General features: G+C 36.3%; 2 protein-coding genes across 2 annotated transcripts in view; one reads left to right on the forward strand and one right to left on the reverse strand.

Annotated features, from left to right (window-relative positions):
* Positions 1–1470: 1470 nt before the first annotated feature.
* On the forward strand, positions 1471–15325 carry LOC113236000 (dynein regulatory complex protein 10-like). Its single transcript, XM_026471926.1, has 10 exons — positions 1471–1684; positions 3727–3971; positions 5234–5341; positions 8085–8114; positions 8252–8414; positions 9687–9822; positions 11841–11990; positions 12067–12196; positions 14356–14526; positions 15074–15325. Exons 1-10 carry the CDS (start codon positions 1558–1560, stop codon positions 15272–15274), a joined length of 1461 nt encoding a protein of 486 aa, XP_026327711.1. The 5' UTR covers positions 1471–1557; the 3' UTR covers positions 15275–15325.
* A 188-nt stretch (positions 15326–15513) lies between these two features.
* LOC113235721 (differentially expressed in FDCP 6-like) overlaps positions 15514–27873 on the reverse strand; it is a 41057-nt gene continuing 28697 nt past the window's right edge. Inside the window, exons 3-10 of the mRNA XM_026471590.1 lie at positions 25644–25790; positions 23199–23438; positions 22063–22292; positions 20302–20491; positions 19740–19876; positions 18439–18575; positions 17517–17641; positions 15514–15740 (exon numbers count right to left, since the gene is read on the reverse strand). Coding sequence (XP_026327375.1) covers positions 15597–15740; positions 17517–17641; positions 18439–18575; positions 19740–19876; positions 20302–20491; positions 22063–22292; positions 23199–23438; positions 25644–25790 — 1350 coding nt within the window. The 3' untranslated portion in view covers positions 15514–15596. The remainder of the gene's footprint in view (positions 15741–17516; positions 17642–18438; positions 18576–19739; positions 19877–20301; positions 20492–22062; positions 22293–23198; positions 23439–25643; positions 25791–27873) is intronic.

The following is a 27873-nucleotide window of genomic DNA, read 5'->3' on the forward strand; positions in this document are numbered from 1 at the left end:
TATTCAAGGCAATTACTGCATGTATACCTGTTTTTTTTAAATGTTCGAAATTTCTGTTTAACGCTACAATAGAATTTTCAGTAGAGCAGGTAGGTAGGGTAAAGGACCTAATGTCACTGTTAGGTACATAAAACTAAAATGGTTAATTATAAAGAGCGGAATATTCCGTAGCATGGGTATTGAACAAACTAAAAGTTTTATTGCACAGCAACAAAGTTCTGGAAAGAAGACTAATTAGTTACCAGTGGCGACATTTTGTTTTGAATAAATACGTACTTTTTATCAGGGCACTTTATGCAAGTTATTAATTTTTCGGAAATAATCAAACAAAAACTATACCGACAATGAACTTTTGAATACGATCTCTTTCGTACTATCTATTCTTCGTTATAAAAAGTTTACACATCGCCATTGGTTTCCATGGCAATAATCTTGAGCACCTTGTTTATTGGTTGTTATGGCAACCATTACCCATTAGAGCGGTTACACACGGTGACTTTTAGCAACCATGCAAACGCGCGTTTGTGAAACGCGTAATTGCAACGCTACACTTGCGATTTATAGACGATTGAATCGATGCAAACGCGCGACTGCAACGATGCAGTCGCTTATATTGAATCGTTATGTATGAAAAATGTGTATAGGTTTATGCACATTGTTTTCTTTTCTTAATTGTAAATTTAAACGTGAAATAAATAAATACGTAAAATAAATAAATCAGTTAATTAAAAACGTGCATCGCGTTAGTATCGCGTTTGTATTGTGTTTGCATCGCGATTGCATCATATAAAGGTAGACAGACGATTAGCGACTGCATCGCGTGTGACAGTCAGGGTATAGTATATGTATAGTATACCTAACTAACGCACTCTGAGCAAAATGATTAAGAGCGGTTACACACGGTGACTTTTAACAGCGATGCTAACCATTTGCTACCTTTTCTAAATAATTGCTACCTCTGACATATTCTGAGAAATTTCAAAAATAAATAACCAGCCATTCTAATATCAGAATGGCTTGTCGCCGCTTTGTTCAGCATGAAGGGAGGAGATTTTCCAGAAGTATGTATTACCAATAATCACCAACCAAATGTATCACAATTAAGCGTGTACCTTTAATTCGTGAAAGCAGCAAATAGCAATTATTGGTAATACATACTTCAGGAAAATTTGCTCCCTTCATGCTGAACAAAGTGGCGACCAGCCATCCTGATATCAGAATGGCTGGTCAAGAACTTTTTTAATTTCTCAATATATCAAAGGTAGCAATTATTTAGAAAAGCTAGCAAATGGTTTGCATCGCCGTTAAAAATCACCGTGTGTAACCGCTCTTAATCATTTTGCTCAGAGTGCGTTAGTTAGGTATACAATTTTATTGTCTATGCGTTACTAGTGTGTAATAAAATCAACTTAGATTTTACTGTATTGCTTGCCGTAAGGCTAATGAGGTCAAAATTAACTTTACGAGGCCACGAAAGCAAATAGACGCATTTGTTTTTATTTTCGAAGCGTATTTATTTTTTAAGATTAATAAATAGTGAATTGATTATCGGCAATCATGGACGCTGTATCTTCCGGCACGCTACAGTCCACAGCTTCAGAGCAAGAGAGCTCCAAGTCCGGAAGTAGCAAATCTGGGGAAGATAAATTGGATTCTAAAGAAATTGATTTTACCAAGGACAATGGTAAGTTTGCTTCCAATTAATTTTGCTAAATTTTAATTTTATTAGCACTCCGATATTTAAACAAACTGCACATACTCGAACTAGTAGGTCTATTCTGGCAGGTTATATATGTATACCGCATGGTAGCTTTTGAGGGTAGCTTCCGCCATCAGGCTACAAAGTGCTGTAATAATATTCCTCCGCCAATAAGATCTGTGCATACTAAGTTTTCCTTTAGGAAACACATTAAAGCGGCTATTTTACGCAAACAAAAACTTGGTATTCCGAAGCACTTTGAGTCTATGGTATTGCTACCATTCAACAATAATTTATTTTTGTAATTTCTATTAATCTAACACTTTAATATGATTCTGTAAACATTTAATTCTTTTGATATACCCTATTATGCACTCACTGCCGCGCAGCGGTTTCGCTGTTTTCTGCTTGTCGGGCGTAGCAGAATATCAGTATATGTTGCTCGAATTGAGCAGCAATTACGCTGAGTTACGGCCGTTTTATCACCACAGCGCACACATGCAACGCGTTGCGAGCTTTTATTGTAATGCCTTAGATATTTCTGTGTTTGTCCTTATTGTTACTTGATCTTTTGCCTTTTAAAATTTAAAAATAATGATATCTTATTTTAATGCTTTTATGGTATTTCTTATCGTGTTACTTTTTTTGTACTATTGTTTTTTCGATTACTTTTTATTTTTGTTTATGTGTATCGCATGTATGTGTTTTGTGATAAATAAATAATTAATCTGTCTATCTATAGATACATACAACTTTTTTATGTAAAAAAGATCGACTTCAAAAGTTTGCTTACCCGCTTTCGCTGTGTTTGTTACATCTATTTGCCAAGTTAATGGTTTAACGGAAAAGTCGTAGACGTTGGTATGTGGATCGCAAGCCTAAAATGGAGATGGGCATACACTTTTCTAGGCGGGACGATGACCGATGAATCAAGGTGACATTGAGTGGTACCCGGTAGGAGCGAGACGTCCTCGAGGCAGACCACCTTCTAGATGGTCGGACGATATCGTCAGGGTGGCAGGAAGGGCTCTTACACATAAACACGATACGAGACGTCGCGTCGTGCTACGACGCGGCATCGTGCTACGACGCGGCATCGTGCTACGACGCGGCATCGTTTCATGATGCGACGTGGTATTGTAGAAATCTACGACGAGAAACGTAAAAATTCACGACACGACATCGCAACGTGTCACGACGCACGGTACGAGGTCGTAGCGTAGAAACTCACAGTGCGCTCCCCAGTGAATATTGAAGAACAAATTATTCAATATTCATAGATGACAGACGACATTGGAGTTGATTATTTAATAATCCTAGTCGAGGAGCGTCTTGTACTATGGGACAAAACATTAGAATAATACAAAATCATCTTTGAATATGAATAACAAATGAATGCGGCATTGGGGAACGCACACTGAATTTCTACGATTTACGTTGCTCGATACGACGTTGCATCGTGAAGTGATGCCGCGTCGTAGCACGACGCGACGTCGTATCGTGTTAATCTGTAAGAGCCCGAAGACAATGGATGAGACTCGCACAGGACTGATCGAGCTGGCGTGCAAAAGAGCAGCCATGCGCCCAGCAGAAGTTGTTACCGGGCTGAAATGATGATAATGATGATGAACGGGAAGCGGGTGAATTCCAGTAAATCGGATTCATCCCCTTATTTGTGGGTCACACTTAGAGGTGGGATATTTTCAACGATATCTGTGTTGGGTATTTTCTTCAAATTTAAATGGCGCTACTATTGAGGTACCCATTTCCAACAAAAAAAGAATCATCAAAACCGGTTAACACAAATGTCGGAGTAATCGTGTAACAGACACAGAAATAAAATACAATACAAATAAAAATAAAATACAATACAAAAAAAAAAAATACAGTCGAATGGACAACCTCCTCCGTTTTTGAAGTCGGTTATAAATATAGGTATACTTAGTACATAAGTAGGTACTATGCATTTAATAAATGTTATAGTACTTTATCGTAGTAATCATGTCCATAATAATTACTTATTTCAGTCGGATCCCCCATCGACCTGGAATGCCACATTCAAGCGGAAAGAATTACGAAAATCATTGACGAAGCTATCTATAAGACCAAATTGTCCATCTGTCTTCCAAAACTGGTCCAGGATTACCAGCTCCTGACTTCTATCCTTACACCGTACCATATGGACGACTTGATTTTCATCTTTGAGCAGTATGACAATCCTTTGTTTTCTGCAAGTCTCTTGAATATGGCTGCTATGGAAGATTTAAAAAGCGTAAGTTTTGTATTTTTGTAGTATATAATTCTCGCTGATATTATTGTTTTTTCTTTTGCGTAATTTGTTATAATAGAGTAAATGCGGACGCCCTTAAAATGGCCACCTTCTGTGGTATGGCTGCCGCTACTGTGGCAATACTCCACACCCCTTCGCCAAATGCCTCAACATAATTACAGGCACACGATACGGTCAACTTACGTCTCAGGGCGCATTGGCAGTGCCCATCAGATTGTTGCGATTTAAAACTCTGAACACTGCAACTGCTACGGACTGGTGTGTCACTTACCACCAGGCGCACGACATGTTCGTCCCGTCACTTAGTATCATAGAAAACAGCCATTTTGGTCTATATGTACTTGTACGGATGGAGAAGGTTCACAAAACTCTTCAAAGTCACTTTGTTTCATTCTCATTACGCTTGGTCCACTCCAATTATAAAACTTTTTGCTTTTCAAATATTCAAGGACAAAATTCTGACAAATAGTATACGTGAGGTATTTAAGGCCCACCTTTATTAAAAAATTAAAACAGGCCATAAAGGCTATTTAGAAAACTCGTTGAATATGAAAGCCTCGTTTATTTAGGTATTTTCACAAATACATAAATTTAAAAAGTATTGTGGAAAATTGTAAAATAAAACATTTAAAAGTCTACCATTTTGGGCCTTATTAAACAATATCAGGATATTAAGGCCAGGAAAAGAAATAAAGATTTTGAGATAAATAAGAGTTTTGAAAATTTTTCAACTTTACACGTAATATATATATAAAATGAAATTTAGTATCTACAGTATATACTATGCGCTGCTGTGCGTAGGTAGATAAAGATAAAGAAGTACATATAGACGTCAAACGGTTCGCCGCGCTTTGGAAGGGTTATTAGCTGTTATTTTTATTCTCAATTTATATTACCGCAAAAAGGAATGAAAGCAATTAATTATCTAGTTCAGACACGTCTGTCTAGCCCTCAATGCAAAGTTTAACACTGTCAAAGTCAAACTTGTCTGTAAGTTTGAAATGAAATACACAAATCTTTTATTATTATTAAATTTACCTACTTTTTTATAATACCAGTTGAAGGGACGAATAAATCGTGCCACAGGTGGGAAATGACTCACCAATCCATAACACAATGCACAATGAGTGCCACTCAGAGCTTTAAATCGCAAAGGTCTTAGGGGCACTGCCAATACGCCTGTTACCCTGAGATATAAGTTGATAAGTTCCATGTTCCTGTATTTTCACTAAATATTGTTATAGGGTGACGTTTCTCTTAAAAATCGCCTTAATCCAGAGCTGGGTCACCTCATGTACATCTTGAACAGTTATCCTGCTCTCAAGCCTATAATTGAAAAGATGATCGCCGAGGTACGACATTTTTTATCTGGAACTATAGCTGTAGTTTTAAAATGACTCAGAACCGAGCGTATCAAAGTAATTACATTCATTTAATTTTTCAGATTTCAGTTCTTTGTGATAATTCGCACCCTTGCAGTAATAAAGCCACATCTGCAAAATATAATATAATATAATATATAACGCACACACTCAACATAGCCCCGCACTAGGGAAACCCTGTGTCGCGGGTGCCATGGACACATACATAGACAACCACAAATTACACCAAAACTCACGAGAGAAATAAATGTAGGCCATACAAATATTTCTCCCGACCCGGGAATCGAACCTGGGACCTCCGCGTGGCAGTCCGGCATGGTAACCATTCGGCCACAGAGGCAGTTAAATGACAATTTTTCGGCTCCATGCAAATGTAGCGGCGCGGCTTTCATGTGTGCGCGCCCGCTACGTGTCATGTACGGACACATACACATTCGCATAATAATTTCGCGATGCATTCGGGTTGCACAGCGTTGGTCGTCACACGCGCCTTTCATTATTATCATGTTACTACAAAACCAAATTGATTCTCCGATTATACTAAACCAAATAAGACTTAGAGTGCCTTATCTACCACCTCTACGAAGGTCCAAATTACTTTGGAATTTGTAACATAAATGGCATAAATAGTTAATATTTGGACGTATATGCAGTTTAATTGCCTTTGTTTTTGAAAATTATTAATATAAATTAGCGTTTTGTTGTATTGTATAGACGTAGGTAGTTATAAGTTATTTGTTTATTATAATATTATATACCTAGTTAAGTTAAGAAGACTTCTTTTGCCATTTTTTGCATGAGGTGTTTACCTATTATTAGCTTTGCTTTAACTTAAAACCATGAATAAGTAAATGTACCTAGTAAATAAGTCACAACGTAATAGCTAATAGTTGGTAAATCAAAATAAATAAATTTAAAAATGAGCAGGGCGCGCGGCTGTCGTGCACACACACAAAGCGCGCTGCTACGTTCGTGTGACGTTGCCATACTATACTTATCCTATTATATTATGATTCTACAAACGAAATTAGTAGATAATCTTTTTACGCTTTTAAAGGAGAGTCATAAAATTTCCTTTTTATCCAATTTGTTTCTTGTAGTTCGTATTATGTTTAGCACTTTTAGATTTCCAGACTAGCCGATCGAACGCGGCGTGCATCCATCGTTTACCCGCCGCCCTAACCGGGTCATTCGTCCACCTAGTAGACCTAGCCTATGCACACGGCGTATTTTATACGCGCCGACGACGCAAAGATGACGCGCGTTAACGCAATTCAAACGCGATGTAGTCGCAGCGAGTAAACCTTTCCACACCTTCACAAATTCAGTGGCGCTGTAAACGCGCGTCATCTGCGCGTATACCTACGCGCCGCAGACGTGCTGTAGTCGCGCGTATGTATCGCGCATTTTGATAAGAGATACTGCGTCTTTACACACACTGCGTCTTTAGACATATCCTATAAGGTTGTGTCACTAACAGAAAAAACCCTGGAGAGGGTTTCTGATTGGGGACTACTAAACTTACTTTAATTTACCCCACCAAGACACATGTTAGTGCGTTCACCGCTAAAAAGACTCCATTTCCACAAGTCGTTAAATATCTTGGGGAGCATCGGGATTTTTGGTGTCGACGTGTCTTGTCACGTTCAGTTCCGCAGTCACTTAGATGGGGAAGTCAAGCTGGCGTTCAAAAATTCAGTGTGCTCATTAGGTTTAAGCGGTATTTCACGTCGGAGCAGAGACTGCTACTTTATAAGTCATAAGTCCGTCCCCACATGGAATACTGCTGCCATATTTGAGCCGGAGCTTCCGGATGCCAACTTGGACCCTTTGACGTGGTTGAAAGACGTGTTATGAGAATTGTTGACGATCCTGTGCTTGCAGATGATGATATTGAATCAATGTCTTCGAGGAGAGATTTTGCCTCCTAATGCCTGTTCTATCGCCTGTACAAAGGCCAGTGTTCTGAAGAACTGTTTGACATAACATCGCACCGCTCGCCACTGGCAGGGAGTTCATCCTCACACTCTGGAACCGAGTCGACCTCAGAGGAGCTTCCTCTTACGTACAATTACGTTGTGGAATGAATGTCTGGGTTTTCATACAGGAATACAGCATGTAGTCCTTCATAAGGGGTTTGCAAAAGGTTGGGTTTGAAAGGGGCCTAAAGGGTTGGCAACGCACTCGTAACACCCCTGGTGTTGCAGGTTCGTAAGCGCCGGTGACCGTTACCCATCATGCGGGCCGTATGCTTGTTTGCTGCCTACATAATATATATAAAAAACAAGATTTAAGAGAGAAATCACTTTGTAACTGCATTAAATTATTACTATTCGTTTTTGGGTGTTTATTTTGCATGCACTGAACTAGACACGAAGTGTGAAAAGGCGAAAGAAGTCACAACAAAAGTTGTCTTGAACATGAAATTCTAAGTGTAAACTCCAGTGGAGTATGTTAGTTTCTTGCTTGCAATGCAAAGCGATGTTGCGCGTTTGAATCGATGCAAATGCCACAATCTGCTTTTTGAGCCTCTACGGCGCCGAAAACGCGCTTTCGTGAAACGCGTGTCGTCGGCGCGTATAAAATAAGCCGTGTGCATATACTCCAAGTAATCTAACGAGTGATGATGATAAATTATGATATGAAAAATGTTTTACTTTGATGTTTGCAAATTTCAAATTCATATAAAACTTTGTACTGCTTTTTTCCACAGATGAAAAATGAATATAATGCAATGGGACAGGTAAATAATACTTGAGTTTACTTTTCTCTGAGTTTCTACTAATAATTCTTTTTGACCAATTATTAGTTGTTGGGTATTTAGTTAAAGGCATTCAAGAATATAGTTAAAAACGTCTGTAACATCAAATAATTTCTCAGGAAAAAGAAAGTAATCCGTCATTGGAGTATCTCATGGCATTTGAGAAGTTTCGAGAGCTTATGGTGATACAAATGAATATGACGGCTGCTGAGGAGTTGACCATCAAACTTGACACAAGGAAACTAGAATTATCCAATAACAAACTGTTGGAAAAAATTCAAGGTAGATACAAAACTCAAAATTTGACTGTTTGGCAATCTCGTAGTGTACTAAACGTGGGCGCAAGAAAATTTAGAATCAGAATAATTTATTGTTTGAACTGGTAAAGCAGATGTAGTTTGAGTACAACAGATCATACCCATATCGGGTGTACAATGTTTTATAACTACAATTTTTAGTTAATAAAGCTCAATCAATTAATTAATACTATATAATTCAAAATGTCAACAAGTTAAACACAGAATTTAAAATAAAATAATTAAATGTATCACATAACTATCAACGTCAACAACTTAAACATAAAGAGTGTTCGAAAATTCACGCAAGAAGTAATTTTGCTAGAAAATACATGTTTATAATTAAAATTGTATTTCTTTTATCCATGAATACATGGTATAGGGTTATGTGTGGTAAAGCATGTCGGGTAAATGGCCTCCACGGCTTTGCTGGCACGTTCACAACCTCTTCATGACCATGAAATTTTCGATGACCATTTTGCATAACAAATGCATCCAGTGATGCGGAGGTCCTTGGTTCGATTCCGGAGGACCAATTTGGGAAATAAATTTTTCTAAATTGTTTTTTATCATAGCCCCGCACTAGGGACCTGTGTCGCTGGTGTCATGGTCACTCACGTAGATAACCACAAATTCAATCACGAGAGAAATAAATGTAGGCCATACAAATGTTTCCCGGGAATCGAACGCAGGACCTCTGCGTGGCAGACCAGTATGGTAACCTTTCGGCCAGGGGGCACTTGGTTCTGGGCTGGGTGTTCTGTGAAGTACCACAGAGTGAATTCGTTGCTCTTTTACTCGTAGTAAAGGGAATTCCCTAGTTAACAAGCAATTGGTGTCGATGTCTAGCCCATATTATTATTATTCTTTGACACTCTCCGAAGACCGTGATAACGTGGTAGACTTTGGTAAAAGGACTAGACTGGACTGTGTAATTGACCTTTAGCCTTTTATCATTGTTTGATAAGTATTAGTCATACACACAGCCACACACACATACCCACGCACACACACTATAATTTTATTTTAAATTTGCACATGAAGATCATATTCTTTAAGTTTTTCTGGTTAATTAATTTTAATTTCCTTATTTACGGATATAAAAAAAAGAATGTGACTTGGAAGAGCGGGGTATCTAACAAAGTAATTTTTACTGACACCGGATACTGCAATTATTTTATGTAGTAAATAAATGCTTTTTGTTTTTTTTTATTAGTAGATGTTAAGAAGTATATAATATTTTGTTTTATCTCAATAGAATACACGCAGATTATTAAGAATGAAAATGAAGAATTCGAGAAAACGATGGCAATCAAAACAGAGACCATCAGTAAACTGGAGCAGGAACTTGCTCTTTTACACCATGCCGCTTCCTTCCAACTTCAGAAGAAAGTGTAAGTGTAATGACCTTAAAAATAGTTTAAGTCGGCTGCTGGTAGCTGTAAAGGTACCTCGCTGAGCGAAGAAAAACTTTCATAGATTTCTCACAGATGGCGCTACGGCAAAAAGTCGTTAAAACCAAAACCAGAGATCTGCAATAAACACATGGAAAAATTTGTGACGTCTGTTAGTTCGTTCGTCTGCCACGATTTGCTAGGAGACGTTTTGGTTCGAATCCAACGGGATCGAAATGAATTTTTTGGAAATGATCGATCTTTGTTTAATAATTATAACGAACTAGTGGAGTAATTTCACAAAAAATAATTGAATATTATGAAACATCCTGTTGACACACGTTCAATAAAACTTAACTAATATTTTAAGTATCTATAATAATGAATGGTCGGATAGTTGGATGCTTATTTACTTACAATTCAGATCCTCGCTAACATGTTTATGATAACACTTATTGTATCGAAAAAATATCGCAACAACGGTATTAGACGAAAGATGAGCACAAATTTAAAAGAAAATAAAATTTTAAAATGTTTGTAATTTAATGTAACATTCAAATTAACTTTTATCATATACGAGTATAGGAGGTGAAAAATGTCACAATTTCGGACGTCAAGTAAAAATATTCTGTATGTTTAAACATTTTTGAAGTCTGTCATGGCAAAATACATTCTATTCATTTAGTTTTTACGTTTTAACTTAAATGCGCGTTTAATGCGCGCGGGCGAGGCTGGCTTCTCTTTGGTCTACGCGGCGACCGCGCGGTTGTATTATTCCGAGGAATTGCCATTAATGTACGTGAAAACGTGGTTGCCGCGCGAAGACTTTCGCTTCGTGCAACTGAAGGAAAATATCGTGAGGAAATCTATTAATATCTGCAAGACAATATAATGATGTGTGTGAAGTTCTCAATCCGCATCTGGCCAGCGTGGGAACTATAGAGCCCAAGCCCTCTTATTCTGAGAGGCGGTCTGTGCCGAGCAGTGGGATTATAACATATATGGGCTAACTATTAATGATTTTTTTACCGAAGCCATCGTGTCTACCTTTACACACTCAAGAGCGAGTCACCTGAAGGCGTCGTTGAATTGCACACGCATGGCCCTGTAGGCTTTTTTAGTGTAATTGCTCCATAGGTTGCCGGTTGGCAATATGTTTTGAAAAGTTTGACGTTTGCCCTGATTGTCATACCAACAATAATAATTACAGGCCTACCGGATAACTGAGTCGGTTCCTGAGGTAGCTGCGCGGCACGGGAGGAGCGACTGTTATGTCGCGCTCCACACGGGATAATTTCAATAAGATTTTTCTGGAGATATTCAATAGCAAATTGATTTAAAAAAGTACCTCCCGAATTAGTCAATTATTGTTATAATTGGTGTTAAAATTTCATTGATAATTGAAATGAATAGACAAGCCATTTGGCACTTTTTTCAGTTACCTCAGTAACCGACTCAGTTAGCGTAGTTCCACGACGCGAAAGTTTTCGCGCAGCCGCCGCTCGACTCACATAAAGCTCGACAAAGCAGGCTCGCCCGTGCCCCTGAGATGCTCATTTAAGTTAAAATGTTAAAATAGCTGAATAAATAGAGCATACTTTGCCATGACAGTTGCATGCACGCGGTTGCTGCGCGGCGGCCGCGCGGCGTGTTCGCCATGAAATTCGTGTCCAATAAGTTTTTACAAAATTAAGCGGTAGGCCTGTAGAAGAAATTTCACTATTTTTGTACAGATAGGTTTGTTGCAGTCAAAATATGATAATAATACTTACATACAGACTATAGTGCAATACATCTAGAAGCATCCGGTGTTCACTTTGTTCAAAACGACAACAAATTGCTGATCATCATATATTTACTGGTTGAATGGGTAGCACTCTAATTTCATAAGCCTTGGTGAAATCTTTTAAATAAATTGAGAGACAATAAAAGTTCAAAGTACAGGGCCAGGTTACGTATTAACATGTTTATATTAGTGTATTATTGTAATAATTCATGAATGTATTCTTTTTTGAAAGTCTGGACTCCGAACGTCAAATGGTACTGGTGACTCGAGCTCATGATGTTAAAAACGAGTTGCTGAAAGAGGAGGAAGTAGAAACGCGGGAAGGTTATCAAAATTTACTCAAATCCCATCTCCTTGATGAGAAAAATCAGAGAGCTAGAAGGTAAGTTTTGGATTTCTTAGATTTTATTTTTGGACTTAAAAAACATAATTTATTACAACAAAAATGTATACGTCAGATTTAAGGTAGAAACGCAGCTGTTGTCGTGGCTGCAGAAGTATGACACTGAGATGTCCGATAAGCAAAGCGAACTCGACGAATTAACTGAAAAGTACGAAGATGAGAAAAAGAAAACTGAAGACCTAGAGGTAATATCACGATGTGATATTTATACGTTTAAACCCAAGACAACCTTTCAAATTTTGTAAATACTGGATGAGTAAGTAATACCTAATCACTTGAGCAATGTGATGCTCTTGTTGCGGCCAAGTAGGTAGTATTACTTTGTATTGTTGGGTTGTGTAATAATTTATCGCTCTATTTAATATCTCTTTAGTTACCACCATATAATTTGACACACGGACGATTGCCAACAAAAAAAATGGCGGACTACGGAAAACATTATATTTTTGTATATATGTTTTCCCAACAGTTATGCATTTAGTAATATAATAAAATGACTGGTTTATATACCGGCCAGGAAAAACAAATATATTTTTTTTAACATAGCCCTCTTATAAATTCTCGTAATTTTAAACTTAATAACGGACTAAATGTTTATGTGTTATTATTAGCTATAGACTTTGCTTAAAAGGAAAAGATTAAAACAATAGGCTTTAATAAAGAATAAGAAAGGGGTTTAGTTTAAAGTCACAGATTCAGACGTACTTAAAAACATATGACCTAAAAATGGCTGACATTTCGTCTATGATCTTCGCAAGAAAAAGGTATCTTCATGAACCTATATATAGTGTTGTAAAAAGCTCGAGTCCGGGAGTCTACATTTTAGGACTCGACTCCAATTCATAAGACGCGACTCATAAAGACAGAGACTCATTGCTCGATGTATTACGAACCTATCGAGTTTCCAAATAGACTCGAGTTCTAGTGCTCAAGTCTATTTATGTAACTAGTCGTGCTCGAGTACGACTCAGTTCATGTAACGAGTCGCACTCGAGTTCGACTCAGTTCATGTAACGAGTCGAGCTCGAGGCTGGTAAGTACCTACTGAAAGGTTTTGTGGTGTGTTAAACTAGTATAATTACTGCAATATAATTAAGTATATCTTCTTTCTTTTATAAATCACCATATTTAGTTTTTGTTTTTATTTAATTCGTGGGCATTAATAGTTGTTACGTAAAATTGAACCCTTCTTGTCGTCCTCGCGACTTTGTAGTGTGTAAGTCGCTTTGAGTCGAGTTTTCGAATTCGAGTTTTGTTCAAACTCGAGTTAGCTTTACGACTCGAGTTCTTTTAAGGCTCGAGTTCGTGCTCCGATTACTCGCGCTCGACTCGACTCGAACTCGTGAGTTCGAGTCGAGTCAAATTTGAGTTGAGCAAAATTGAGTTGAGTTAACAAATGTAGACTCCTGGACTCGAGTCTTTTACAACACTACCTACATAATAGTATTATAATGCCATGTATACTTTCTTTAAACGTTCTTTTATCTGCGTCATCAACTAATTTTTCAGGATTTATTTATAATCAAGTTATGCGGACTTATAAATACAAGCCTTATAGACTAATAACATAATAAATAATATAAGAAAACACTTATTAAATTACGTCGAACGAAGGTCGACAGATTTTCAATTGGTAACACGTTGATATTCTCACCACAAATGAATTAATACTCATATTGCAGGGAGGCCCCAACCGCTCAATCCTATTGTATTTGGCTCTTATACACATATACTCAACAATATCATAATATCGTCGACTATGCGTAGACTAGCCGTTCCTGAAAGTCGTCACAAAGTCATAAATTCATATAATTCCGGGTGATATTCAAAATTTACCATTTATGAGGTTTAAAACTATTACCTATAGTGAAATAAAAACTTTAATCTAAAGGTTATTTAAACAGCTTCTGCGTACTTGGAGGACAAAATTCCGTGGTAGCGACCCGTTTAGCTCTTGCAGGTTTTCTCGATCTAAGATGTTTGAAATAAATATTGTAAATGATAAATGTATTCAAATGTACATTTACAAGAGTAACCCCTTGAGTTTCTTGATCTTTCTTCTCAGGGGAATCTGCCTTACGAATGAGCAGTAGAGTTTAATCAATATGACGATTTCAAATGTAATTCTCTTACCTATGAAATAACGATGATTTGACTTGTGAGATCTTATCCAATGACTTCATGTGTGGTCTTGAGCATTTTGCATCTAGTTTCTTAAGATTACTTGTCACTAGGTTGTTCGCCCATAATAACACCAACCCTCTTACCATCACGAGGCATTCATTTATTCAAATTTTCGCCAACGCCAATTCCGTTTTATAACAAAATTGCTATCACTCGACAGGAGAAGTTAGAGGAACAAAACAGAACATACATTCCATTAATGGAGGAACGCGAGAAGGAATATCATGAAGAGATGATGCGAAAAATGGAGGCATTCCAATTAGAACACGCGGCCAGAGTATTACAAACTGCGTGGAGAAATGTCATTGCCAACCGCTTAGAGAAGAAAAAGGTAAGATTCTGAAGAGAAGAGATTCTGAGATGAAGGAGAGATGTTTGTACTAGGTTTACTCTAGGTTGAAGGGCAGAGATAGGACGTATCACTTTATAGGAGGTTCATCTAAGTCTTAATAATCACAGTCCTAATGTCGGGCTCTAGCTCCATTGAAAAAAAGTTTGGTAAGAGGCAGAGTATTTGGTTGCACCGGAAATTAGATTCTTGTACGACTTACGGCAGGTAATATATATTTTAGATATTTTTTCTCGGTAAGTTTAAATGTTTCTCTATGTACATAAAAGTGCTTGAAGTTACTTTGAGGTGGGCCTTATTTTGTCGGTTTTAATGAGCATACACACAAAAACAATCAGTTTGACAATTAATTACTAGTTTTTATATATCTATAACTAATATTGTTCCTTTTATTTTCACGCAGCAAAAAGGCAAAGGTAAAAAGGGAAAGAAAAAGGCTTAATAAACTCCCGAATTGAAATAAACATTTTGTTTTATTATACCTATCCTATGCTCCTTTCCCAATTCCATGTATTTATTCTGTTTGTAGTTGAAGAAACAACTGGTGAAATTAAACAAACTAAAAGAGAAGGAAGAAAGGAGGTTAGAAGCCATGAGAAGGAAAGCCGAGAAAGCAGCCAAGAAAGCGGCCAGAGAAGCCAAGAAAGCGGAAAAAGAAGCCAAGAAAGCGGAAAAGGAAGCCAAGAAAGCGGAAAAGGAAGCCAACAAAGCGGAAAAATTAGACCAATAAGTATTTCTGCTAAAATCATAAAGGAATTTTCAAACAAGGAAAGGCTTAGAATTGACAAAGAAAGCCTTTTTGTACAATATTTTTATTTTATATTAAAACAATTATTTTATAATAGTTATAGACTCATTGTTTAAAATATAATGTTTTTAAGTAGCTGCTGGCTAAATTTTATGCATTGTGTTTAGCTTGTGCCGAAAAAAAAAACGTAGAAATGATGTCATATTTCTAAAATATACCATGTTTGTTATTTTTTAACTTCACTAATTTTTTCATTAATTTACTTCGAAATCACTTTGTTTATTGTTTGTTCCATTATGTTATATCATAATTTGTCTTCATCGTCGATGACTTTCAAATGTCGTATGGCTCTGACGTCAATGAGGGTGTCTGACGAGCTCTTCGTGGTCGGAACGAATGAGATTGCACGTCGAGCACGTTCGCCGTTCTTGAGTAGTGGTGTTAGGTCCTGAAATTTGAAATAATAGTTTTATAGAATTTACTGTACAAAGAAACGCAACAAGAAACACAACACAACAAGTAAAGGTGCTGGTGAAATTACAAGCACGTTGGATTTGTCAACTTATGTCTCAGTATGACGGGCGCAGTGGCAGTACCCCTTAGATCTTTGCGATTTAAATCTTTGGGCGGCATTGCAACTGTTATGGACAGGTGTGTCGTTTACCACCAGGCGCACGATTTGTTCGTCCTGTCACTTAGTATCATAAAAAAAAACACGCCCAAAATATGCTCTAATGAATAAGGTTCTATAAATAATTCAAAGTTATTAATCGCGTCTTCAAGAGTTTAACACTAAAACTAGCTACCGACCACGCAAAATATTTGTACAAACATCGAGTATATAACCAGAAATAGAGACGAAATGTCATTTAATTTGTTTGAATACTATTCTGCCATATCATTACTGTGACAACTGCGCTCCGATTGGCCAGCCCGAAATTCGAAACAATTGACCGGTGTCGTCAACTGTTTCACTTCAAATCGACCAGTTAACTTGAGCTTTGCTATAATGGACGAAAATTGTAAAATTACATATTTAATTACCGATGAAATGTGAAGCACAGAATATTTTTGGAATATACGGAGACGTACACACAGGTCAGTGATTGGCGCTGTACTGTTTCAGTTTTCTAATTTGTAAATCACAAATTAGAAAACTGCAAACAAAAGTTGTTATTTAGAAGTGATATAAGGCCCATTTGCCCAAAGAGTTGCCAGGGATGGATGGCCCTTATTTCGTCTCTATTTCTGGTTATATACTTACTCGATATGTACAAATTATACAACACCCCTAGCGGTCACGGGAAAAACTATAATTTATCCTAGCCTAGATGTATTCTATGCGATTAATGGCATCACTAAAAACTCTCTTACTTTTGTGGGATTGTTTCCAGCAGTTATTTAACAACCCCTTTTCAATTTGTCACTAAGATTTTTTCTCTGTAGTGCTTTTTCAGTACTAGCTTAGCCTTCAACTCTTGCGGAGGCAATAATAGGGAAAATCATGTAAGTAGTAACTAACTTCAAAGAGAGAAATTATTAATACAAGTATCGAATACTTTTGGAAAATAAATAGCCGTCTTCAGTATACTGTGCTTGATGAAGCTGAAGGTGCTGGATTCTTAATGTTGGATCTTTGTATTAATAAAATTAGAACAAACTAATGGAGTAATTTCATAAAAAAATACTTGAATATCATCGGGGATAATACAATACGGTGCAAATACGCGTATGTAAATGTTGTGCGTATTGGTAAATGGCGCGTATGTGTAGTGAACCAAATTTTACATGAGAGGGATTTAACGTTATTACTTTATTTCAATGGTAACGACTTTCGTTTTTGTACAGTAAGCATTAATTTAGGTTGTGTATGGACTCATGACAATAGATTCCCGTAAATTACGCTAATTTGGTTGACACGACATCTACGCGGATTTTATTTGGCCACTAAATTTACCGATAATAACTCATAATCCTAGTTGTAATGCTAGTTACGCGTAATTGCACTATCCCCGACGATATCATGGTATTAAATATCGTGATATTCAATAAAATTAACATTTCAAAGAGTGTGTCAAAGGACTTTTTATTAGTCAAATGTTTCTTATCTAAGTACCTACCTTAGAGGATGGAAAAAAATACACGTAAGTATATAATATTTAATTGTTTTTGGTTCTTGTTTAATTGCAAAGTTATTAGACTATATTAACTTGATTAGACTTACCCGTAACTGTACATGTAGTGCTTGTGTATTGGTTTCAGTCTTCGAAATTTTTTCTTGTGCAGCTTTCAATTCTGCATCTAACTTTTGTTTTTCTAATTCCAATTCCTTTAGACGTTTTTCCGCTTCTGTAATTTTTTTTGAATCTTTATCGCATATTTCTACCTAAAGCTTTTGAATCATAAGTCTTTTTAACTGAATAATTATATAATAATTAATTTTAATGACTAAGCCGGCCGGTTACTAACTATCATCGAGTATATAACCAGAAATAGAGACGAAATAAGAGCCATCCATCCCTGACAACTCATCAGGTAAATGGGCCTTACATCACTTTTAAATATCAACTCTCGTTTGCATTGTAATCACAAATTAGAAAACTGAAATAGTACAGCGCCAACAACTGATCCGTACATTGAGAAATATTATATCATTGTGTGCGTACGTGTCCATATATTCCAATAATATTCTATATTTATTGTAATAAAGATAATATCTCCAACAATGGGTGATGTTCCATTCAGTAGTGTAGGAAAAACAGCAAAACATCTAATTACAAAATAATGGACTGACTTTTCATCGGTAATTAAATATTGAATATGAAATTTTGCAATTTTCGTCCATTATAGCAAAGCTCAAGTTAAACTTGTCGATTTGAAGCGTAACAATTGACGAAATTACTCTCCTCTTTGACACCTGTCAATTGTTTCGAATTCGGGCTGGCCAATCGGAGCGCAGTTGCCATAGCAACGATTTGGCAGAATAATTTTCAAACAAATGAAATGACATTTTGTCTCTATTTATGGTTATATACTCGATGCTAACTATGTATCGAAGGTGTTGCTAGTACCTTGCCATTGAATTGCTATTCAAGTTTATTGCATAACAAATTACTAATTAGTTCAATTATCATCTTTTAAGTTACCTCTAAACTGAGCTTCTTTTTCTGCCTGCAATCTTTCAAACTCTTTTCGCTTTAACCTTTCTTCTTCAAGCATTTTATTTTGTTCTTCTTGTAGTCTCTCCAACTCTTCTCTTCTTTCCCATTCTTCTGCTAGCACTCTGCATGTAACATTGAAACATATATTGTTATATTTATAAAAATGTAATTTTTTGTGGCGTGACTTTCAATTTGATTGCTGGTGAATCATCACATGCATTCTATGGCATGTAAATTAATAACAAATTCATCTTTACACTTCGGTCTTTGAATCGTTCTTATAAAAAGTGTTATAACGTTGAATTTAAATTAAGTATCTTAAATCAAAGCTGACATAACTAAACTGATAGTTAAACGAAGACATGGCTCAAAGGACTTGTATCCAAGCCAAGATTATTAATAAAAAAAAGCTATAATGGCAGTTTTGACGTTTGTCCGCGTTTCGTATTTAATTCATAGTTCTCATATTGATGGAGCCATAAAAATGAAAAGTGAAGTGAACAACGTTGAAGGATATTAGCTCCTTCAACGTTAATTGCTGTACATTGTTGCCAATAGTGACGTGCAGTAAAATTTATGGAATGTATAATTTTACGACACAACTCGGCATTTGTTGTTTGAAATAAAAAAAATTATTAAATCATACTTAATACGATCGTCAGTGATGGGATCGCTGGCCAGCACAATTTCTACCTCCGGCAGACTCGCGTCAAAGCTCAATGCAAAACAAAGCAGTTTCGAATTGACGATAAATTAAGTAAACATTTTCGTTTTGGTTTTATTAAAACTTTTTAATCAGTTACCCTTTGCGAGTTATACCTAAGTCTAAAAACTTATGACTCGCATTTGATTATATTTTTCTCGACAATGAATACGGCCATCATAGCGTGCCGGTATTGTAGTGGCCGCGTAAAATATTTGTACAACTTATACACCACCCTAAAGAGAACTACAATTTGTTCTAGAAGTATTCTATGCGATTACCTACTGGCAATTGTCATCACTAAAACACACTTATGGGATTGTCCCCAGCAGTTATTAAACAACCCTTTTCAATTTGCCACTAAGATTCTTCTCTGCAGAACCTTGTCTGTACTAATTTTTCTTAGTATCATAAAAATAAAAAATGGCATTAAGCTATTTATCCATATACCTACAATATTCCTTTCAAAAGCTTCTATGTCGTTTCGCGTTATTTGATTCTGCTTGATAGATGCAATAAGCGCCACCACAACCTATGTACTTAGGTAAGTATCAAGGCAAAAATATTTTATAACTTTACTTACCTAGCTTGTAAAGATCTAACAATTTCTTCGTCTCTCTTAGCTTGAGTCTCTTCTTGAAGAAGCCTCTCGAGTTCAGTTTGCGTATGTTTAAGTTCTTCTAGTTTCTTATTATCTTTCTGTGATATTTCAGCCAGTTCCTAAACAAATATAACATTTGTCATTATTGTTGTTTTTGTAATTTCATTTATAATTGATTATTTTTTAAAGTTAGGCTTGAAATTTGAAACTAGGATCTACTATATTCTTATGCTTCTTTGGATAAGTACATTGATTTAATTCTTCCTCTTAACTTTGCCAGCCTCCGTGGTCGAATGGCTTGCACACTGATTTTCATAGTGTTGCCATCTCTGAGGTTCTGGGTTTGATCACCGGCCGAGTCAAACCAGAAAAACTAACTTTTTGATATTGTCTCGGGTCCGGGTATTTGTGGTTACTTAATTTGAGATCAGAGAAACTTGTGTGACGTTGTCTGATTACAAAAATCGTCGTATATAAATAGTTTTCCCCTTCTTTTAAGAGTCATCAAATCGGTTAGTCAAAGTGCAAATTAAGCACCACCCACCTGTGCTTGTGCCTCTGCTGCCAATCTCGCTCTGACTTCATGCTGCAACCTGGCCTTAGTCTCCCTTGCCTCCCTCTCTCTACGCGCCCCCGCCCCGCGTCTGCATGCTCGTGCTCTGCGCTGGTATCCCTCCGACCCACCTGACACTGCCGCCGCTTGCCGTAACGCTGATATCCATTGCAGTCGACTCCTAAGATAAAAATTGCGTACTCTTTAAAGAAACTTGATTTTTAAAAAGAGATTTAAACGGTAATTGTATTCTTAGCGTCTCTATTAAACTACTTATGAAAGAAATATGAACTGTAGATAAAGATGATGCGTGAAAGGTCATTACGATGAATTATAAATGCTGTATTTGTTGGTCAGGCAGTTTTAATTTTACATTAGGTACTTTTTGTCTACAGACATATCTACATTAGTGTGGCCTGAGGGTCGATTCAGAACGTTAGGATAACTTAGTTCTCGACCGATTTCTTTTCATTTTTATTCACAACACCCGAATCGATCGTCAAACTGTCGTATTCGATACCGAACTGTAATGACATCACACCCGTATGATTACTCGAACTTCTCGACCGGCAAAGACTACAAACGATATTCAGAACGGTTATCGAATGAAAATTACCATATGTTACAAAGCAAGAATGTAATATGGAAATCTCTTATTATTTTAAATATAGTCCAGATTATATTCAATTTCATTATTTTGATAATTAAGAAGAAGAGGCTTTTAAAGTCTTAAAAATGTATAAAAGGATTTTCATTTTTCTTATAATCTATTTCACCGACTAACTAACTCCGTAAACGCTGCTGGATAACGATATTGTATCCGAATCCGAATCAAACGTTTCTCGGAATGTTCTGAATAGCTCCGAAAGCGCTCTTTGATTCAAGAACGATATTCAATCGACGGGGTGCTGGTCAGACACACAGTCTTTTTCTTACAACTTTATTGTTAGAAGAAGCCGTGGTTAAAGGAAACAGTTTGAAACCGACACTATATAATATCGACATTGATTTGAAACTAAATGTACCAATACTCCACTCGCATATCTGAGTTTGACGTAACTGCGAGATACAGGAATTCCCAAGTTAGTCTTGTACTGTTCAAATCGTGCAGGGTCGATCTTGGTCTAGCTCCTGTTATAATTAGATGGTCGTGTCTTGCAAAAATGTAATAAGAAGACCAAGATCAATTATGGGTGACATTTATCTGTATTTAGGTACTATCTAGTTTAATAGTTTTTCGATGTAAATCCAACATCAGATCAGGAATATTGTCAGCATGTTTGCGTTTTTGTGAAAAGGTATGTTTGAAAGGTGCTTAATTTTATTTTGAAATTGTTAATGTTTTAATTATTAATACAAAGATCGGACATTTACAAAAAACTCCCTCGATCCGGCTGGATTCCAACCAACGTCTTGCAGCAAACCGTGCCAGAAGAAGTTGGCTCAAATCCAGCTAGATGTAAATAATTATATTATAACAAACTAGTGGACTAATTTCAGAATTATAATTGTTACTTTTTATTTAAAAAAACGACTTACACGACGAACGAATTACATCTATTTGCCAGGTTTTATTGAAACCGGATTCATCCCCTAGTTTGCCACCCTCAGAGTTGGAAGACTTTCTTCAAATTTAAGTGGGATCGATCGAAAAGAAACATTACTACATTAATACATACAAAAAAAAGTCCAAAACACTCCTTCTTTTTTTCAAGTCGGTTAGAAAATGATGAAATTAGGCATAAGACTTACTTATGATCTTGAGTGCCAAACTCAAAAGTTCTTTCAGGAGTGATCAGCTGAAAACGCTGTATCTTGCCGTCCCCTGCCGTCGATTCCACGGAACAATACTCGTCAATGGCTATGCGTCCACATTGGTCCTTCTGAGCCGAACTCTTGTAATAAGTGAGTGCGCATGGTTGCAGGACGCACCAGTACTCGCGCATTGTTGGTAATACATAGCCGCGTTTGTAGAGGTAGCCCTGGAATATAGTAGAGTTGAACAGTTGTAGCGGGAATAAGTTGCAGTCCATTTCGATATCCATTCAATATTGGATTTATTAAAATGTTGTTTATAAGTTAAGTGAGGAGTGACATACTCTGAAAATGAATTTGACAGCGAATGTCTTAAAACTCAAAATTTTAACATGCATTTAGTAAAAGTTCTAAAACAATTTTAAAACCAATTTTTCTATTTGTAAAAGGGTAAAACAACGGTAACTTAATGTGGGCTCTACATGTCTTTATATGTCTACAAAATTATTGGTTTGCATGTAACATTCGTGTACTAAATTATAGTATGAGTTTTGTGAAATTATCATCCTTAACAACAGATCGAATTTAAGGTATGTATATACGATGGCATAACGTGCAAATACAGCTGTCCAACAATAATTGAAGGTTTGCGGTAGGTGTAGATTTCTATGTTTTCCATTTTTGTGTGATCTCAGTTTAAAAAAAACAGTACAGAGTACTAAAAAAACTGCCACTCTTAGAGGTGGAATATTTTTTTCAAATTTAAATGGGACTACATCTGAGGTACCCTCTTTCCAACAAAAAAGAATCATCAAAATCGGTTTACAAAATAAAAGTTATTGCGTAACACACATACAAAAAAAAACAACAGTCGAATTGAGAACCTCCTCGTTTTTTTAAGTCGATTAAATATATATTATCCTTTTTTGCAATTTCTGTAATACATATATAAAAATCATGATAATTTGTGGATGCGTATACGAACGTTGAAAATAGTTGTTACGTAGAGACAATCGGATAGCAAGATGAACAGACGGACATGGCGAAACTTGACGTAATTTTCAGTATGAAATCCTTAAAATAGTTTAAATGAAATGTTTTCCATGTTGTTCAACATTAAAAAGAAATCACACCTTTTTGATGATGTCTTCAATGAACACATCATAGACCTCGACGACTGCTTCAATCAAAGCTTCTGGGTGTATCTGGTGGTCGCAACAGTATTTGGCTTCTAAGACAGCAAGAAAGGCGGCCCATTTAAAATGACCGATAGAGGAACCAAGGGCCTCCCAGTCGGCAGCGTCCCAACGAAGACCAAGGCAGTGGACTAGCTGTTCTGTTACTATGCCTGCTTCCGACGGCTGAAGGACAACCTTAGAAATAAAAATAATGCATGTAAGTATTTACGTCTATTTTTCACGATCTTTTGTTTCACGAACGCGTTTACGGCGTCGTAAACGCGTAGTAGTGTCTCGATAAACGCGCACAAACATCACGTTGCAAGAAAGAAGCTATATAAGCTATATATACTCCCAATGGACTTTACATCTAGAATTTCATGTAGTTGCTTTATTTCAAAAACTAACTGAAACACACAAAACTAAAATTAAAACTATCTCTTATCAAAATGCGCGATAAATACGGGAATGTGACATTGTCGTTGGCGATCGCGTAAAGTATTTGACAATGTGATTTAAGTACACATCCGTCACATTCCAGTTTCGTCAGAACTAGTTTATTTCATGATTTCAGTTCAGGTTCGTCAGGAATAACGAATGTGGACGACCAATAACGACATTTTCGTCAAATTCCGCTTTTATCATATGGATTTAGTACACATCCGTCAGATTCCTCTTGCGTCAGATCATTTCTTTTACAAATTTTTTAAACATAGGTACTAAATAGTAAAAAAAAGATACTAAATGTTTATACAATTTTATCAGGATTCGTTAAGATACACCCGCCATTCTGACTCTAAAAAAAAAAGAATTGACACATTATGAGAAAAGCGGGAAGTGTTCATAAAAAAAAACTATTCCTGACGAATGCGGAATCTGACGGACAAGGAATCACGATAATTACTGTTTTGTTACCAGCAACAAATTTCTGACCTATACGGAATAAAGAAATGATTTGACGAAAGAGGAATCTGACGGATATGTACTAAATCGACAATTGTATATGGCAAATTGTATAACACCCTCTAGTTGTCCCAAGAAGTAACATTTTACATACATTTTTTTTACGCGGTCAAAATATGAACAATTACTATTACATTTTTCTCTGTGCGTTATTATTATTATTTTTTATACAAGAAAATAGCACCCAAATATAAAATAATTAAATACTTTAGTATCATTTAAAGCAATAACACCTATTTAAAAAGAAAGGGTACACCAGTTTTGTGCTGATAGCCTCGATTATACATATATTTACTTACATAGTTTGTAACATACTTGAAATGAACTCTATATGGGGTATGTAGATTGTCATTACAATGTCAATATTACAAAAGTATTGAACCAATGGTTTGATGCGAGTTATTCTGTTTTTGGTTCAGTCAATGACCTCAGATATAAGTACACAAATACCCAATACATCTGGTTCACACATGAATTGCTAACACAATGTGGGGCGAGGAAATTAAGTAGAAAAACACAAATGTCTCAATTTATATGGTTGTTATTCGTGGCTACTACAGGGTTTCGTCTTAGTGCCATAACCATTTGTTGTACATCTATATATAGCTATTTATCTATATATAGTTATCGTATTGCACGGCAATGGTAAGCTGTTTTATATGTATATATATGGCAGCCTAAGCCTAGAATGTAATTTACATGTTGTTAATTTTTTACGTCGAAAAGTTCAATAATCGTTTACTACGATGTCGTTAGCTGCCCTTCGATTTTTTCTTAATATCAAGAGACGGGATGAACAAATCGGGTGCCTGGAAGAGACGGGATGAACAAATCGGGTGCCTGGTGGTAAGCGACACGCCTGTCCATAACACTTGCAGAGCCACTCAGAGCTATAAATTGCATGGTCCTGAGGGGTACTATCAATGTGTTCATCACCCTGACACATAAGTTAAGTCCCATGTGCCTTTAATTTCACCAGCACCTATATCCTTCAAAACAGAAATGCAGTAGTGCTCACATTACTGTTGGGTGGCAGAAATAGGTACTTCCCTGAACGAACTGGGGCCTTACCATGAACTCTTATTACGGTTCAATATAGGTTCGTAACGACCAAAAAGCGGGATGGTGATATACACTTCATGTAGCGCTGTCTCACTACGATTCATTTTAGGTCTTAAACTGAATCGTAATAAGGGTTCTAGTTCGTTACCTACCCCTGGACTGAACTCTTGCACAAAGAGGTCTACTACTACTATATCCTGATGTCACCTGTACATTGAAGAATGTTCAAAACCCTTCAAAAGCGTGTGCAAACCCAAAGCTGCATTGGGCCAGTTAGAGGAGACGCGTGCCAAGCAGTGGGACGTATAAAGGGTTGACGATGAAGATATGATGATGTCCGTCTTTAGATTTATATTAGACGTACAGTTTTCTTACCACATAGTGATGAGATGATCCATCGTCTCCGTCCTGCACGAGATCAGCCAGCAGACAAAATATGCGGAAGAGCTTGAAGACAGAATCGTCGTTGAATACAGCTTTGTCTCTTGACAGTAATGTCTTGCGACAGACCAGCCAGCACACCTTAAGACAAAACAATTTGGAGGTTTATGAAAATTGTAATATACGTATTTATACATCGCCGGCTGGAATAGCGTCCTATCTCTAAAGCGACTATATTAATCCAGAAGGTTGTTTAAAAAAATTGAGTTTCGGGCTTTCAGAAATGCCCTTTTGAAGTCTTGGGATTGTTCAAACTCCCCATGTTAGTTATCACAATATTTATTTACGTTTGAAATATTTATTAATAATTTTATTTTATACATTTATTTGTCTATGCTTCTACTATACATATATTTTTTTCACACATATTCATAGCACTAGGGAAACTACAAATTACACCCAAACTCAGTTGTGAAATGTAGGCCATACAAATATTTCTCCTGGCCCGGGAATGGTAACCTTTAAATCACGTAGGCGGCTTAAAAGTTATTTTATATGTAATACGTGCATATACGTAATGCACATTTGATTTAAGTAATTTATCTGTGAAGTTATTGGAGCACATAGCGTTCATTTTTTATTGTTTTTTATTGCCAACGCATGAACCAACTTTCTTAGTTATTCAAAGGTTAGTTGAAAGAAATTCCTTTGCAGGATAAGCTCGCCTTTGAACACTAGCATTTTAAATTATGGTTAACGTATATCGTTTGTTTTGTGGTACAAAAAGTGTTTATATACATAATTTAGATCATTTAATAGCTAGGACTGAAGAAACGGAAAAAAATGTTTGTTCAAAAATGGATAGCTTGAATACCAAGTGTGTAGCCGTCCTTGAGCAAATATTTGTTGTTTAACCTGAATTGTTATTAAGTGGTTATTTGCTGTTTATTTGTTTTTTTTTAATGCAAACGCATCGTCCTTCCTCTGTACAATATCCTAAAATACCCCACTTTTGTTAGTTGGTAGTTAGTCCACTTCCTCTTTGTGTATTCGGTATATAATTTTATTACAATTTTTTTCTGTGAGTGTTTGTGTTATCTGTTGTTGTAGGTTTTCTTCCAAGTGAAGGCCGCCATAGGTCACCGGTCAAATTCTGAGTAACAAAAGCGTGTTTTCCTTAACCTTGACGTTAGCGGAATTAGGTATCGATGGAGCTTATAACCCTTTAAAAAAAGTAGTTATTCTGAGACACAGAAATTTGCCAATAGTCTTTCGTGCTAATAGTTTGCAACTAGAACCCGTCTGGATAGGTGCCATTATTCTACCTATTTCACTATTTGACAACCTCGTAGGCCCAACGGTTTGCACTGTAGGCTTTAGATGTGGAGATCCCGGGTTCGATTCCCGATAGGTTCAATTTGGGAAATTGAGTTTTCTAAATTTTTTTTATTATACTAAGTGACTGGACAAACAAGTCACGCCCGTCCATAGCAGTTACAGTGCCACTCAGAACCTTAAATCTCAAAGATCTGAGGGGCACAGTCACAATACAATACAATACAATACAATACAAAAATTCTTTATTGTACACCAAAAAAGGAAACAAATACAATACAATTAAATTAAAAGTCCCCTCCTAAAATGTAGGCTCGCGTTGAAATGCCACGCCTTAAGTAAAATCAGTGTAATTGACATTGTTTCTGAGTAAAAAATGATTTATAGGTGCCAATATCCAAAATCAGCGTAATTGACATTTGTTTCTGAGAAAAAAATATACTTATAGGGCCAATATCCAAAATCAGCGTTACTGACATTTGTTTCTGAGAAAAAAATAAATGTATAGGTGCCAATATCCAAAATCAGCATAATTCACATTTATTTTGAGATAAAATAAATTTATAGGTGCCAGTATCCAAAATCAGCGTAATTGACATTTGTTTCTGAGAAAAAAATAATGTATAGGTGCCAATATCCAAAATCAGCGTAATTGACATTTATTTCTGAGAAAAAAAGGAATTTATAGTTGCCAATATTCAAATCAGTGTAATTAACATTTGTTTCTGAGAAAAAAATTAATTTATAGATGCCAAATACCTCGACGAAGTTACGAAAATGCAAATGCATTTCTTATGACGAGGAGAGCAGCTTACTTGTTTTATTATACTTTGCTATTGGTGTGGTTCTTTATATCTGGCACATAAATATTCTTATATTTCTGCCACTG

The sequence above is a fragment of the Hyposmocoma kahamanoa genome, unplaced genomic scaffold (assembly GCF_003589595.1).
Source record: "Hyposmocoma kahamanoa isolate Upper Pololo Valley unplaced genomic scaffold, ASM358959v1 88, whole genome shotgun sequence".
NCBI lineage: Eukaryota > Metazoa > Arthropoda > Insecta > Lepidoptera > Cosmopterigidae > Hyposmocoma > Hyposmocoma kahamanoa.

Coding starts and splice junctions, on each gene's coding strand:
- LOC113236000 (XM_026471926.1), top strand. CDS start 1,558: ATGGACGCTGTATCTTCCGGCACGCTACAGTCCACAGCTTCAGAGCAA. Junction 1,685..3,726: donor TGATTTTACCAAGGACAATG/GTAAGTTTGCTT, acceptor TACTTATTTCAG/TCGGATCCCCCATCGACCTG. Junction 11,991..12,066: donor AAAAATCAGAGAGCTAGAAG/GTAAGTTTTGGA, acceptor TGTATACGTCAG/ATTTAAGGTAGAAACGCAGC.